Here is a 16,208-nt window from a genome sequence, read left to right as displayed (position 1 = left end):
TTGATTGTTCTTTTCTTATATATGAAAAAAAGATATAAAAAAAAGAATTAAAATTTAATTGGATCTCCGTAATTTTTGTAAAACTCTTTCCTAACAAGAAGCTTAAGTTCTGCGACTTATCTCCATGGTAACGCACGAAATCAAGCTTTCTCGAAATAGCTGAGGCGCATATTGTCATCTAAAACTTATTTTAGGTATTAACGGAGGGTAGGTTAATATTGGAGTTCACCTTCGACGACCTCATGAGGATAAAGTCGTGGCATATGTCAGTCAGGACGCATCGAGAGCTGGTGCCGAGGAGCGTTGTCGGTATGCAGCAGGACCCGACGGTGCTTGAGCAGATTAGCAAAAACATCACCAGGCAGGGCATGTCCAACTTTACTCTCAACTACCTTAGAGTACGTATTCCCCGCAATGCAAGTACTGTCTTAGCTCTATATTGATATTACCTCGGTACTAAATCGCGTCCAAATTGAATCAGAATTTTCTCGTTTCTGTTAAATCTTTTTAATGATAGAAAATTATTAACGAGGCGAGCGAGTTCGAGAGACTTGCGGACAAAAGATAGATGTAAATCAAGTTACCTTTATTATTTTTCGCGTACGCGAAGACCTTTGAAATGGATGTTTACGTCGCGGGGTTACGGGTTTGAAAATGAAAAATGAAAGATGACACGATTATATTCAACGTGCAGCAGCTAATATGTGCAAATATATGCGAGTCATCGTCGAGAAAAGAAAGAAGTAATATATAGCACATTGATTTATTATGAAAAAAAGATCGTGAACGTGTAGATAATAAATTGTGGCGGTGAGGTGTGTCGATACGGAGCTAGGTCAGAATATGGCGTACGCTTACCTTCTCGAAAGTATCTCCAGCTATCCGGGTTACGAGCTACCTTCTTTCCGCGTTCGGAAGCGCTTTCACCGGAGGGGGCGGCCGCGCATTCCGCCGTGTATCGTCTTAAGCCGATTGAAAAGCCCGACGATTGTTACGTCGGTCACGGGAAAGTCCTCGCCCATTGTTGGATTGATGCACGATGTTCGGAAACGCGTAAGAACGGGCCGCGTCTCGAATAATTTCGCCACGCAAACGAAGCCGTCGGCGAAAATGGGCGTCGGTTAATTTATGGACGAAGATGTGTGTCGTCATCGTGTGAAACTTCAGTCATTCTTTAAGTGATAATTATGTTATTCATCTTTTATTATTCGTCGCGTAACGTAATGTAACAATATGCAAATGAAGATGTATGACGTTACAAGTCTTGAATTGAAAATGTATGAAAAAAAAAATATATATAAAACGAGAAAAATAAGCTGATAGAAATAGCTTTAAAATGTTCTTTGAATTTTTTAAAATCATAGAAATTCATAGAAATTATTTTAATTTTCGTTAAATATATCAGAATTATTTAAAATTATCATTAAAATTTTATTGCACGTTCCTCGTACGTTCAAACTTGAAAAAATTTTGTACGCTATTGAAATTGAGCAGAGAAATTCTTTTTTTATCAGAATTGGACTCTTCATATGATGAATTTTTTACAGTTATGCGTGATTCTGGAGCCAATGCAGGAACTGATGTCGAGGCACAAAGCATATGCTTTGTCACCACGTGATTGTCTGAAGACCACCTTGTTCCAGAAATGGCAGAGGATAGTTGCCCCGCCGGGTAAGAGAGGTAGACGAACAGTTGCTTTACATGAGAAGCACCAGCCAGTGGAGTCGAACGGGGGTCGATCCTGATAGACAACGTGAAATCGGTTTTTGCTGTTCGCGGAATGATGCACTGTCCGTTGTCGGTTTTCTTCATCGCTTTGCCGCGGTTCTTGGTTCCACCGGTTTTCTCTTATCAAGCGTGAGACTTAGCGATTTTGTTCGAAATCCTCCAGCAATTAAATGCACTTTCCTATTTCACAATCTTGCGTCGCTTGTTTCATTGATCGAATTTAAACATTTAACTCATTTTACGATCGAGTGTTACTGTGACGCTGAAACTCAGATTTACTTTTTATTTTACAAATTACGATTGACATCAGTGACTCGATTATCTTTCGAATGTTTGACGTTGCGTGACAAGGCTTTTAATGCCCGCTTGTCGCTAATCTTTATCATGCTTATGCGTGCACCGCTTATGCGTGCGTTTTCCATTACATTCACAATTTTGTACAACTCAGATATATCACTTCCTTCATATTTGTTTCAAGTTGAGTAAAACCGTGGGACCAAGCACGTGTTACATTGCCAAATAGTATGATATCAAACGTATTTCTCTGTAAACATCGCTTGAGAGTGCAAAGTAGCTCGTGAAAGAAAAATGAAAATAAACCTGACATATGTCTCTGTATTTGTTTGTCTATCAATGCATGCTTGTGCTTGTGCGTGTCAGAGACCTTTGATAATGAGAAAGGTCCACAGCTGGGTAGTGCTCTTAAGTTTATCAGTGTGTAGCTACACACGTGGCCAAACGTGGCCAACGAATGCGCGCAATGTCGTACTTACGAGTCCGTTTTTTTCCAGAATCTCAGCGGCCGGCTAGCAAAAGAAGAAAGCGAAAGGGTAGCACATCGGGACCGGGCAACAACGCACCTCCCGCGCCCAGCAAAAAGCGCTCACCAGGGCCAAATTTTTCTCTAGCATCACAGGTAAATTCTCGCTTAATTTTCTCAATCAATTATGTCGATTATGTAATGTCAAGAAGCAGCTAATTCAATATTTCTTTATTTTAATCTAGGACGTGATGGTCGTGGGTGAACCTTCTTTAATGGGTGGCGAATTTGGAGATGAAGACGAACGTTTAATAACAAGGTTGGAAAATACGCAGTACGATGCCGCAAATAATCTAGATCCTCACAGTCACGATGCGACCGGCGGACCACCACCGCATCCTCATCAGTTCCATTCGGAACCGACACCGGGTAATTCTTGGCCTCCAGATCGTGGCCCTGGTCCACCACAGGGAGGTCCTGGCAGTCAGGTAATCATTTTTTCGCAATGAAATGAAAAACTTAAAAAATATTTTCTTTCTATTCGCAGATAAAATGGATAAATACACAAGTTTCAAGTCTTATCAGAGAATCAATTCCACATCAAAATAATTCTGATCAAAATAAGTGATTTAATCATTGAAACAATCACTTCTGAATTTCAAAATCGATGTAATTATATGATTTGTGAAGAAATCTATGCTAAAGATATTGATCTCGAGAAAATTAAAGAAAAATAAGTTTAAGAAGAAAAAATATATTAATTTCAAGATATTAGTCAGAGCACATCATAACGTGCATGAGATTAAAGCACATCACGTTATGGTGTGCTTTGATCATGCTGTGATGTGCTTTGGTCTGATGCATGCACACATACATATATGTGTGCTGCTGCAGGGAGTCCAGGGTGGTCAAGCGGGCGCAGCCGCAGGTGTTCAGGGGACGCAGGACGCCAGTCAACAGCAGCAAGACAAGAAGAGCCCCGCGGTGAGCCAGTGAGGCCAGGAGTCCCCGCGCCCCCCCACCAGGGGGCGACGGGGGCGCAGGCCCAAGAACGTGGCTCCCTAGCGGGGCGAGAATCCTAGCCTCCCCACTGCCGCCGCCTATTTGGCCTCTGCGGCCGGCTCTATGACTGGCAGGTTATCGTCGCATGTCGGTATGCTTCCGGCGCTAGCCTGCCAGCCCGGCTTGCCAACAGCAGCACCAGGCCATCATCATCCGGAGCAGCATCCGCAGTTGGGTCACGTGGCCGCCGCCGCCGCCGCCGCCGCCGCTGCCGCCGCTTCAATGGGCATGGAGTCCTCGGAATTGATGGCGATGGCTCATTATCAGGCGCAACAGCTGCAACGACAGTTATTGGCCGAGCAGTCAGGATCGGGCACCACGATGCTGCCGCCTACGTCTGCTCAGTCTACTGGTGGAGGCTTGATGCAGCCGCAGGGGCTTCAAGGGCAGCAGCAAGGCCAACTCCAGCCGGGCCAGGACCCGCTACAGAGCCTGGTGCAGCAACTGCTCTGTCTTCAGCAGATAGAGTATTTCTTCGCGCAGCGTGGTCACAAATGATTACACTTAGCAGAACGTAATAGAGGAACGTCATTTGCGCGGAAAAATGAAAGAATCGGACAAGGAAACAATAGAACTCGATGTGAGCGAGAGATGTGTTTGTGCCGATGCAAAAGTGTTCTGATTCATCGATAGATAAATTTCGCGTCAAATTGTTGTACAACCCGCTGACGTCGTTGATGCTGCGATGCTGTCGAGGATGAAGATACTGTCGAGGACGAACAATGTGCGGCGGTATCTGCTCGAGTTTTTAAAGTTTTTCTAATTCTCGAACGAAGGGGAGGTGGCGCGGTGTTTCCGAGTTCACCACGAAGATACGGGAAGGTCGCGGAAAAACTGGATGATAGAAGCATATAAAAAATAGAAGCGACCATTGCACCCGTTCATTCGTGGATCACTATATCGCATCGGAACACCGTGCGGATAGACGGACGGTGATCTTCGGGATATAGGAGTGTTTTAGAGTGTGATAAAAACTTTATGTCAAAAATTATGTTAAATATGAAAGGTGAAATAATGTGACTGGGCGGTGAAAATCGCTTGCAAATGAAAACGAAGAAGCGAGAAAAAGGGATGTTAACGCCACGCGTATCAGAGACGATTATCCGCTCTGGTGCGACTGTGAATGAATCTCTATCCGTCAACAGTATTGATATAATTAATAGAATAAATGAATATATATAAAAATATTGTAAGAGCTATATCGTAAGTATTTGTGCAAACGTCAGTGTGCAAGTTAGGCAGAGTGCATGGTGTGACAGTATCCGGCATACATGGAAGAAAGAAAGAGAGAGAAAGAGAAAGAGAAAATGAATATGAAAGGATGCGAGTAAATGAAGATAGAGAAAGAGTGAGGGAGAGAAAGGGAGATAGAGTCACCTTCGACTCGAAGATTTTTAAGCACGGGAACCGACCGAACGCCAACGCACAGCCTCGTTGTTTGTCCCGAGAGCTCTCGTTGTAGAATTTTTTTATCCTTTCTTATTACTATATATAATAATAATTATTTGATGAACCACGGAAAGTATAAGAATAACTGTGGAACCTTATATGTTACTGCAAAATTTGCACTAACATATAAGAGAGACTTCGTTCCAAAGGTTCAATACGGATATGTATAACTTAAGTATAAAATTTTCTCAAAACCGGGATAACACGGAATTAATTCCCACAGTGCAAGAAAAAAATTGTTAAAGTGTTTTTAATATTTGTATAAACAAGCCTTTTTATGTTTAGAATACATTGCGGTACGACACGTAGCATAGCACGTACCCACGTCTTACGATGTATATGACCTTTTATTTTACATATTTAAGTGAATGATTTACGTTCACACTAATCCGATTGTGTTTTCATTTTTAACGAGATTCTTTTGACGGCGACAATAGGATCATTATCATCTTATCATTTTATCATTTTATTCGATACATTATACGATATATGTCAAACGAAGGCACACAAGAACACGTATGATATATTCACGTAAATCTTTGAATAAAGTTCCTTGCGTATTATGTTCAAACATTATATATATGTTCCTCATTTTGTTTATATGCGTCGCATATGTTCCTATATTTTATATTATTGTGATTCATTATGTTCCCCTCTTTTAGCGATCAGATAATTTTTATAAGATTTTTAAAGATACACTCTTTATTAAAATCATTCTTATTAATATCTTCTGACAATTAGTGTGCCCCTCAGATCTTCGAATGATTTGTCTTTGCGCGGTGCCTCATCATTACAGATAATTTATTCCAATTTTAAAAAAGTCTAAAATATTAATAGGATCTTGATATTAATTTATAGACGATTTATATATTTTTATATATTATGCGTCTGTCGGAAGGAGAGCATTTGCAATGACGAGATTCGAAGTTACACATGCGTCGAAATGTAAGAAAGGGGAACATCGCTTTAGTTTTAATTATTGTACATCACACGAACTGCGATTTATTGATATTCTTTCCGCATGATCAACGTTATCATTCGAGCACGACGTAGGTACGAGCTCTGCTTCGATTTTGGAATACAAGCTCCTCGCGTATAACATACACAGAATGCACGAACGCATAAGCAATTCACGTGTCACGAACCGTTCTACTCTTGCAAATATTCCGCGTCGATGTCGTGACACTTGCGCGCACTGTTTCCACATTATTATTATTAATCGATCAGAACGGATCCATCGCAGAGTCACAGAGAAAGTTTTTAACTTTTGGTTCCCTTTATTCTGTAAAGCTCAAATTTGAATTCTGTACATTTCATTCTGTTGCTATTTGTTTGACTGTAATCCAAAGAATGGGGAACAAACATTTTGCTGCGAGATTCTTGAATCGAATCACTCTCGGGAATCTACGAGCGAATGGATCAAAGTTATCCGTTCATTGGATTTTATTGAGGGAATAGTAGGAGAGTGATAGCAATGGCGATTTATGCATATAAACGTCGGCATTTCGTCACGTCCGTGAACTCTGCATCTTCCCCAGGCGAGAGCATCTTCGACATGTCGATATCGCGCGGGAATACATTTTAAAATATGTACAAAGATCATTGTCTCTCATACGCGTATACATGTACACACAACACGTATGCACGCAATACCAGAGTACGATTTGCGCAATCTTTCTCTCTTTCCCTCTCCCCGAGAGGAAAACGTCATCTGCAAACGTTTTCTCGTTATTTCTTCGATTTCTAACGAAAAGATATTGCCGCACATTGATTTTATATCTTTCCTTTCCTTTTTATCGCAACAAAGTAGGCTACACACGTATGTATAGCTTACATATGAGAATGTACACCGAGAACGAGAGAGACGAGTCGCTTGTAATCTTAAAGGAAAGAGAAAAAAAGGGGCGACACGCACGCGTGTCGACGTGCACGCAGTTATACGCGCACACGCATAACACATTCACATATACCCCGAAATCACACTTAAATCAAGAATTAGTTAGATAAGCCACGCGTGAAGCCAGTACAGTCCCACGGCGTGAGAGTGTGCGAAAGTAGGTGGAAGGTGTACTTCGTGAAATACATTTAAGCGTGTAGAGAGAGAGAGAGAGAGAGAGAGAGAGAGAGAGAGAGAGTGTGTGTGAGTGAAAAAGAGAGAAAGAGGAGGAGAGAGCGCATGTGTATGCATGTCCGGTGTACGCACGCACGTATAATGCGTGCATGCGCGGGAGAGCGTGAGAGAGAACGCGAGTGATTTCGACACGAGCATGCAGTGGGTTTTAGCATAAATGATCTATTGACAAATGTTGTATATTATTACGAATTATAATGACACTATTATAATTAATTAATTAATTAATTAATTAATTATTATACCCTAATAATGTGAATTGAATTTAAACGACAAAAAAATACACGAAATGATAAGTAATAGGCGAACAAATTTTTAATTGTTAGCGAAGCACACACGAAAAGCCGGAAATTATAATACGCCCCACGGGCCTAGGGCCGAAACTCGAAAGTAGCAGGCCGATCCGCGCGACGAAGTCGAAAGTACGAAGTGAGCACGACGTAACGTTGCGGCGAAGTCGCGCGGAGAGGCGGCGAACGTATGGAAACTTAAAATCCTTGCCGGGAGAAAGTGCATCGCCCAGCCTCGAGCGGCACGACTCGCCCTCCATATAAGGAAAGGACATGTTATTCCCGACGATCTTCGTTCCGATCTGTAACGCTTTTGTGAGGCGCGATTAACGTCGCCTCGCTGCGACGCGCAAATCTTCGAACATTCCGCAGTGTCAAACTAGTCACATTCACAGGGAAGGAACAGTCGTGAGGCGTACCGTTGAACAGTTTCGCCGATGATTACTAACTTTAATCGCGGTATCTTTATCTCCGCTTTAGGAAGGAACCACTTAATTAGCGGTTAAGCGCGCCGAATTAGCTAGCTGACTCTGAGATTGGTCCTCGAACATTGGAACAAACTGATAGATATTGAGTAAATAACGTTTACATATTTTTTTATTTTAGATATTCTTTTTTTTTTTTTTTAAACATCCGCGTAAATTTTGTCTTCGGAGTGTGTATTTCGATTGAAGGATCAAGCAAATCTTAGCTGCTCCGTTCGAATAATTGGCGATGCACTTCGAAACAGAATTCAGAACAGCCACGATGCTAAATGAGGTATATCACACACGCACAAATTCGGCCGCGTCTGTAGCCAAAAATGATTTTAACTTTGAATAAGAATTCTGAAACGAGAAAAAAATTCGTTCAAAGAACATCTGAAGCTCTCGTTTATCGCCGTATGTGATAATATACACATACGAGTGTTAAATTACGCGAAGCAGGGATGGACTGCGGATTCTCAGCGAATTCAGCGAAAGTATTGGTCATATTAGAGTGATCATTACATCGGAGTATTCGGAATTAAGCATTAAGCTGCGAAAAATGCGACTTTTCTTGATTTCATATCACTTCTTTCTTCCTTTTTCTTTAATATTTTTTCAAATATATTCGCGAAATGTGAAAACGACTTCTTGTGGAAGCCGTTGAAGAAGAATATCTCAAATGTTGGTATAAATACGATTTCTCGTGTGGGCGATGGCAGGAAAATTGCCAGAATGACATTTAAACACGCTTGCTTTTAAAGTCGTGCTTCTCGTTTCCGCATGAAATACGCGACTATAGCTTATAATGAGGGTGAAAGACACGCGTAATACATTCCAAAAGGTCGTTGATACGCGTATCACTCTTAATTAATTAATGCAAATTTGCATTAATTACAGTCTTTGTTGCGCGATTCTCAGCACTCGCGAGTACTCAAAGGGCTGTTGCAATTTCGATAATGAATCATTCTATTACCATCTATTTTGGCTGAAATTATCTTTGATTTGCACATTACATAATAACGCAATTTCGAATAAAGCATTCGCTTGTGGAAGATTAATATTTTAAGAATTTTTATTTCACTACTTTTATATGTATCTGTATTATATTTATAATTATTGATTATTATCTCACACATATTTATTATTTTCAGTATAGAATTTTAGAATAAATTTGTATGTTTTTTTAACGTAGTTATTGAAAATCATGAAATCCTTTTCAATTAATAGAAATCGAATTAACAAAAATTAAAATTTTTTTAAATCATGTTTTTAAAATTAATTTTAATTTGATGTAATTTTGATATAAATTTTATCAGTAAAATCGATCGACATTTATTAAGCCTTGTGTCTTTCTTTTATCCAACGGACGGAAGTTTCGCGTTCATGTCAAATAATTACACGCAGCGGGGAAATTGAATATATTTGCATCGGATTCTCGTGGTAAGCTGCATCATTAAATGTACTAAAACGATAACGTTCAATTAAACCTTTTGCGATCGTGCATATCGCGCGCGATTCACGAAGCCACTGGCTGATAAACAGCAAGCGCTCGATTAGCTTAATTTCTATTCAACAAGATTTAGCACGAATGACATTTGTCGTATTACCGCGATGTCATTGTAATTCACGATTAATATTTGATAGTCTGTTAATAAACGTACTATTCATCTAGCGTTTGCGAGTGCCGCGAGTACTCTGTTCATTTAATTGACTCGTTCACCCCCTTTGAATCGGTGCTTGATTAATGATACGTGATCTACGGTGGAATGATTGGTATTTTGTCAGAAAATTGAAAGGGAAGACCACAGAACAATTTCGAGGCTAAAAATTTCCACTAGTTATTTCTTTCTCTATTTTAAATAGGATTGTCGTTTTTGTTCTAAGTACTTTTTCATCACATTTCATTAGAATTATCCGAAGATGTAATTAAAAATGATTATGCGTGTATGAATTTCGCGTACAGAAATCTTCATCACACAATAATTCGGTTTCTAGGTCGGAAAAATCTCGAGTATGTTTTGGTTTAAGAAGAGGAGGAGGCTTAAGAAGAAGAAAAGTATTCAAAATTATTCGCGACTTTTGGACTGAGCAGCCGAATAACTACCGTGATCATTATTAGCCGTTTTTTTATTTCGCCGATTTGATTCTACATCGAGCAAATTTCCATGTCGTAGGACTAATCTTCGCAGAGTCAGAATTCCTCATTTTAGCATTTAGTAGTCGAATAACTGAACTGAGTCGATCGAACTGTTTAAACCTTTCAATATTCAAAATAATCGCATTGACTTCGGAGACTCCTCGCGAATGTTTTCATTTTTATATAGAAAAGGCAAAATGAGTACAAATATTGAGAATACTCGATATCCAGTACTATTGTTAGATAAATCTTCGCCAAGTTTGTAATTGTTCGTACACTTGGAAAGATCGTCTCATCGTAAAGCGAGTGGTTTGCACCGCTCTCTGAATGAAAGCTTCAGTTATTACGCGATTTACGCAGGATTTTAAATTCTCTACGAATCAAATTGCATATCACACTCACCGATCGTGTCTCAGGAGAACTAGATTAGCGTTACGGAGATCGTGTATCACGCCGCGCGATCCTAGATCGATTACACTAGTCTACAAAAAATTTTTTATGCTCTTGATGGTATAGATTTTATATAGATCTTTACATGCTGAAAATCTTATATACTTTTCATTTATATGACTTATACAACTAAATGTGACTAAATATATACTAAAATATGCAATATATGCATTTTTTGTATACAATTTATGCTTTTATTTTGTCTTAAAAATTTTACTTAACTTGTTTTTGAAATTCTGATTTGTTATATAAATTTATAAATTCAAGATACTTTAGTATCTAAAAATCTATTCGCGTGCGCGTGCAAATACCTAATCTCGATCCAACATCGGAAAAAAGATTTTTTTGTAGGCTAGAGTGTTATCATTTCATCCCGTTGTCCACTCCGATGCTGTTTACCTAAAAAAATAATATTCCAAATAATTGTTGACAAATCGTCAGTCATGTGTCATAATGGCGAAAAAAGAAAGAAAGGAGAAGACGTGCCACTCGTCGCTGCACGACGTACATATGCGAAGGCAACCTACCGTTAATGTTCCAAATTCAGAGGACCTTTTCTCGCGTCATTGCATCCTGGCATTTCCCCGAAGTTTCACTTCGTCCTTGCATCTGAATCATACACGTCCGGCTGTAAGCACAATTCAAACTTTAATCGCGCGTAAGAACAAGAAACGATTTTACCTCAGAGTGAACACCCTTGAACATTTTACATATGTTCTCTCAATAATCATTACGATTCCATTTTTAATTAGTATTAAAAAAAAATTATAATCGAAGAAGAGAGTATTCACAGAGGCTGCTTAATCGAAAATTCTGTCGGTACAGAACAATGCTAACTTTTATTTGATTCAATTATTAATTTAAATAGAAAATTACATTTTCTATTTGCACCAGTCATGATTAAAGAATTAATTAATCAAGGCTGTCGGTGCATATCTCTCTCTCTCTCTCTCTCTCTCTCTCTCTCTCTCTTTCTCTCTCTCTCTCTCTCTCTCCCCTTCTCTCTGCATTTCTTTGAGTTGCACGAGAATCTAAAAGATATCTTGGCTTCTCGGATATTCCTCAGACATCTTTTAAATCAGTTTTGTTTTTATGAACGAGATGTGGACGAGCAAGAGACGAGGAACGTATAACTGTTCCGTGCAAACGTAATATCCCCCGCGACGGGACACACGTTTGCCGACCCCCGGACTGTTGCTCCGTAAATTCCCTCTGTAAATACTGTCCTCTGAATTTGGGCGCCGAGGTCTCCTGGTGCCTCTCTGTGGTCTCGGTGCGAGAAACGCGCAGTCCTGAGATTGGCCGGGTCGATCGGATCGTTAATCCAGAATCCAGTCTCGAGCGACGATCGCGCACCGACCGTTGCGTGTAAAATATTAGCGAATTAGGGACGATTTAATTGCGCGATTCAAGGATATCACAAACCCTCCACCTACCTACCCTTGTACTCTAGTGTGGACATGGGCCAGAGAAACACGGTATATTATATTAATATACGTTCAAAGGTTGGCCCATCGCCATGACCAATGAAGTAGCGAAGGAGGGAAGAAAAAAAAAATAAAGCGGGAGACGAGTAGGATTGGAAGGGGGATGGGAGAGGGAGGAAGATAAAAGAAGCAAAGAGCGAGAATTGTCATCCAATCACATTTTTACGCACTCCAAAAAAATTTTTATCCTCGTCATTTGTATCATAGCAGCCGTGTGTTTAAAGACGACTCCACATTATGTGTATGTAATCAAAATTGTAACTGATAAAACGTTAATAAAAAAACGATATCCGAAATGTTTCCGTCTGTGCCAATCACATGCATCGCGTCGCCTATGCCTCGATCTACCCCGTACAATATCCAGCACAGACCTTCAAGAGATGTTGTAAAGACGTCCAGAAGATATCTCCCACAGATAAGATGATGTTCCTAAGGATGTTCTCTCGAACAAAATGTCCTGTATGAGACGCGTTCCCCGCGATCCCCGTGGATGAATCGCGTCTCTCTTGATCTTCGTCTCTTGATTATCACTTATCAGATTTATTTCGCCGATTGTCGACAGCATTACATCGCGTTGCGAGGAAAAACAGTAAAAGAAAAAAAAAAAATCGCATGAAAAACTATGGTTGATCCATGAGACCGATCGCCGCTCGCGCAGCGACGCCACATTGAACCATGTGACGTCAGACGACGCGCAAAGTCACGTGATTGTTCTTTAACGATTCACGTTTAAAAACAAGTCGAATTCTTTTCGCTCGTGTTCGATGTCGCGACGATAAATAAAAACGTGAATTCCCGTGAACGAGTATCGTTTCCTTTCGAGAAAAAAATCGGAGGGAGTTGACGCGAACTTTCGCGGTGACCGTCCTTGAAAATTCGAATCCCGCGAGCCGATTGGCTGTTCCCCGCGACACGCGCGCTCTGATCGCGGCCGGCACATGCTCGCGCAACTGCTCTTCTGCTCTGGTGTTCCAGTCTCGGCTTCCGCGATCGATGGTTATGTATATACGTACGTGCGGTTATGTGTCGCGGACAGTGATTTCTTCATACGATCGGCCTTACGACGATCCATTAATTATGTGCTGATCTCGGTCGAGAGGACGTTACTCCTCCAAATTCCAAATTTGATTCGGCGACGAGGAAAGAAGAAGAAGGAACGAAGAAGACCGTGACCGGCACGAACGCAGTTACGCAGTAAACGGAGCGGGAGACTGTAGATGAGACTGGAAGAACACCGATCGCGCTTTGTCGTGCGAGAAATTTGTAATATAGCCGTGAACGATGTACACGTGGAAGCTGACCGGTCATGCTCTCCGACGATTTAACAGTGGTTGTAGTAGCGGTGGCGGAGGCAGCAGTAGATTAGCACTCATTTTCCAACAATGCGGTTCAAGGACGCAGACTCGCGGCAAACTCGGCAGCTACCGCAAGAAAATAAGTTCGTGGTTCCGGGAGCAGGGCACACAGGTGGCCCAGGCTTGCAAGCGGCAGTTTGAGTTTGTGGCGGCCCAACGGGTCAGGAGGCACATACAGATATTCCATCTCTACACGAGAATATGGGATGAGGTAGCATTAAGGGAGTTCATGCGGCTTTGGAGGCTGAGACTCGCTAAGAATGCCAAAAACTTTCTGATTAGTGCAGCTGGTGTGAGCATGTACAATTGGGATCGTGATAGAATAAGTGATGAAGAGATTAATAGGTAGTTATCAAGAGTATTTGTATAGAAATAAATTATATGTATTTTTATATGTATGTTCTTTTTTAATATTTTGTCTTGTAGATATAATCAGGAGATTGAAGGAATTTATAGATTACGTGACTCTACAGTAGTCTGTGTAAAGTGTCATTTACGAATTATTATCGACACTGTCCAGCCTGATATAAAATATTGTAAATGCAATGAAGTTCAGCCTTCTGCTGTTTCTAATGAGGATCGTAGGTTTCTCTTCTAATAATTACTTGTCTTATATATTTATAATTATAGGTCTTACATAATATCTAGAATATGTGTACACACATACATACACACACACATCTATTTTTGTATCTATATTTTAAGATTAATTTAATGTAATATACAAAATGTATGTAACAGATAGCTGGCAGCCCTTCATTGAGCGTCAAGATATGCTGATATGGAGGAAAATAGAGCCTGATTCAGGGGGATTATTTGCCTATAAAGTGTATGGTTCATTCTCTGATGTTACTGCTGAAGATTTTTTGCAAGTACAAATCGATGTGGATTATAGAAAACAATGGGATCCTACTGCTCAGGAGTTAGAGATTATTGAGACTGATCCAAAATCCGAATCATCTGTTAATCGTAGCACTGATATTATCCATTGGGAGATGATCTGGCCTGTAAGTATAATATAAAATACTACTTTTGGATATTCTGCTTAATAATTCATTGATTTGTATTTGTGTAGAAATTATTTTCTAATAGAGATTATGTTTATCAACGACGATGGGTAATAGATAAAGAAACAGGACTTATAGTTATTGTCAGTCGAGTGACGGAACATCCCAATGTACCAGAAAGACGAGGAATTTATAGGTATATAGAAGACATCGACATAATATTCGAAACATTTTAATTTATAATTTTATAATATGAAAAAAACATGAAATTGTTAGTTAGATTTTTAATATTATATTTTGTTACAAAAACGATTTACTTTAATTAATTTAATAATTAATATTTGAGATATCAGAATTAAATATTAAAATATTAAAATGAAAAATGAATACTTGTTTTTTGTCAATGATTAATGAATAATGCAATGTATGTAACAGGGTCAAAACATATTGGTCATATATGGTGATAAAACCTTATACAGATTTCCATGAGCCAGGCATTGAATTTGGACTTACTTATTTCGATGATCCTGGTGTTGCTGTACCGCCTGCTGTCACTGCATGGGTAGCATTAAGAGGTTTGTTACAATTAAAGTAAATTACAAGATTTTTTCAATGAATTTATAATAATAATAATAATAATAATATTTATGTCAGGTTTACCAGATTTTCTAGTTCGTATGAGACAGGCTTCAAAAGATTACCAAAACTATAAGCTGATGAAAAATATTGTTCCTGATCATCTTACGTTATCTGAGAAAGATATTTCCAAAGAAGAAATCAAAGTTGACGTAGAAGATAAGTTAAAAACTAATGAAAAATCAATGAAGGACAAAGATCAACAAGACGATTCTATTAAAGATACTAACAAATTAGATCTAACACATGATGTACAAGAAAATAATTTAATGGAAAGTGAAAATAAGGACACCAATAGTACACCTAAAGAAGAGCAAGGTTTATTACATTATTTTTATCTTACGAAATTATTTGCTTTTTTGGATTTTTGACAAATGGATTTAATGAAATAACTTTTAACTAGTAGATGTTTTAACGTGACATATGGAGAGAACAATAACCTGCCGATAAAGCTATAGAACAGATTCGTGGATGATTAATACTGTGGATCAAGTGACATTTTATTAACATATATTGGACAAATAATATGTGGTTTCAATTTAAACTATAAGAATAAAAGTGCATGAAAGGGCATAACTATTTACAGTTATCGTTTTCTCAAACTAGTTTCCATTTTTCTGTTTTTATATAAAGGAGAAACAAAAATAATAATCAAGAAGTGAGACTGATAAAGTACGTTATCATCAATCCATTTGTTCATTGAAAATTTATATTATGAAATACAAATGTATCGTAAATAGTAATGAATATGAGCAAACAGAAAATAATCTGTTTTAGACTGTGAAAACAATGTATTAACAGTTGGTTCAATTTGATAATTTATATAACATAAAACGTCTGTACAAAGTAAATTGATTTCATTATATCTATACATGTATATATACAGATATAGATATGAGATACATAAAGATATATTTGTATATATTTATATATTATTTATGTTTATGTATATATATTACAAACATGAATTTATACCAAAGAAACTCGGTTTTTTTCTCATAGTATACTTTTTCAAATATTTATTAATATCGTTTTTTAGAACATATAAACACTTGAAAGAGTTAAATGATAAAAATAAAAAATTTTGATTGCTATATTATATTAAGTCTATTTCAAGAAATATTAACAATTTTTAAAAATTCTAGGCAAAGATATACAAAATCAAATTTATATTTTTTTATTTAATTATTCAAAATACAGGATATTATACAAATATATCTTAAGTATATTGTATTATATGTATAATGAA

At 38.5% G+C, this 16,208-nt stretch overlaps 3 protein-coding genes and 1 long non-coding RNA gene across 9 annotated transcripts in view; 3 read left to right on the top strand and 1 right to left on the bottom strand.

The window, feature by feature from the left end:
* Chi (LIM domain-binding protein 2 Chi) overlaps positions 1-3,522 on the top strand; it is a 76,435-nt gene extending 72,913 nt beyond the window's left edge. For 2 of the 4 annotated variants that reach the window (XM_089078352.1, XM_089078366.1), the window contains exons 5-9: positions 195-398; positions 1,548-1,680; positions 2,520-2,644; positions 2,734-2,976; positions 3,383-3,522. In XM_089078352.1, coding sequence (XP_088934478.1) covers positions 195-398; positions 1,548-1,680; positions 2,520-2,644; positions 2,734-2,976; positions 3,383-3,484 — 807 coding nt within the window. In that variant the 3' untranslated portion in view covers positions 3,485-3,522. Of the gene's footprint in view, positions 1-194; positions 399-1,547; positions 1,681-2,519; positions 2,645-2,733; positions 2,977-3,035; positions 3,360-3,382 lie in introns of those variants that run through there. The other 2 variants (XM_089078359.1, XM_089078370.1) reach the window with 2 other exon arrangements.
* Positions 3,523-3,613: 91 nt separating this feature from the next.
* LOC112552981 (uncharacterized) lies at positions 3,614-7,430 on the top strand. The gene has a single exon (XM_025219679.2). It carries the CDS (start codon positions 3,614-3,616, stop codon positions 4,046-4,048), a length of 435 nt encoding a protein of 144 aa, XP_025075464.1. The 3' UTR covers positions 4,049-7,430.
* A 3,139-nt stretch (positions 7,431-10,569) lies between these two features.
* On the bottom strand, positions 10,570-12,252 carry LOC148937986 (uncharacterized). Its single transcript, XR_016139587.1, has 2 exons — positions 11,002-12,252; positions 10,570-10,873 (listed from the first exon to the last, which is right to left on the bottom strand). It is a non-coding gene; the product is annotated as an uncharacterized LOC148937986 (long non-coding RNA).
* Positions 12,253-12,365: 113 nt separating this feature from the next.
* Positions 12,366-15,740, top strand: LOC105432345 (stAR-related lipid transfer protein 7, mitochondrial). Of its 3 annotated transcripts, none has more exons than XM_011647117.3 (7): positions 12,366-13,661; positions 13,743-13,897; positions 14,058-14,323; positions 14,392-14,519; positions 14,759-14,898; positions 14,978-15,277; positions 15,366-15,740. In XM_011647117.3, exons 1-7 carry the CDS (start codon positions 13,243-13,245, stop codon positions 15,377-15,379), a joined length of 1,422 nt encoding a protein of 473 aa, XP_011645419.2. In that variant the 5' UTR covers positions 12,366-13,242; the 3' UTR covers positions 15,380-15,740. The 3 variants fall into 3 exon arrangements, with proteins under 3 accessions (XP_011645419.2, XP_011645418.2, XP_011645417.2); XM_011647116.3 differs by having other exon boundaries at positions 15,363-15,740; XM_011647115.3 differs by having other exon boundaries at positions 12,367-13,661; positions 14,978-15,740.
* Positions 15,741-16,208: the final 468 nt, after the last annotated feature.

This window comes from Pogonomyrmex barbatus, unplaced genomic scaffold (genome assembly GCF_055798465.1).
Source record: "Pogonomyrmex barbatus isolate J1 unplaced genomic scaffold, ASM5579846v1 scaffold1, whole genome shotgun sequence".
Classification (NCBI taxonomy): domain Eukaryota; kingdom Metazoa; phylum Arthropoda; class Insecta; order Hymenoptera; family Formicidae; genus Pogonomyrmex; species Pogonomyrmex barbatus.
Note: the sequence above shows the minus strand (reverse complement) of the source record. Positions and strands in the feature narration are given on the sequence as shown.

What these genes read in the sequence shown, in the direction of transcription:
- LOC112552981 (XM_025219679.2), top strand. Translation starts at nt 3,614, where the DNA reads ATGACTGGCAGGTTATCGTCGCATGTCGGTATGCTTCCGGCGCTAGCC.
- LOC105432345 (XM_011647115.3), top strand. Translation starts at nt 13,243, where the DNA reads ATGTACACGTGGAAGCTGACCGGTCATGCTCTCCGACGATTTAACAGT. An exon ending in AGTGATGAAGAGATTAATAG is followed by an intron (nt 13,662 to 13,742) that starts GTAGTTATCAAG and finishes TTTGTCTTGTAG; the next exon opens with ATATAATCAGGAGATTGAAG. An exon ending in TGCATGGGTAGCATTAAGAG is followed by an intron (nt 14,899 to 14,977) that starts GTTTGTTACAAT and finishes TATTTATGTCAG; the next exon opens with GTTTACCAGATTTTCTAGTT.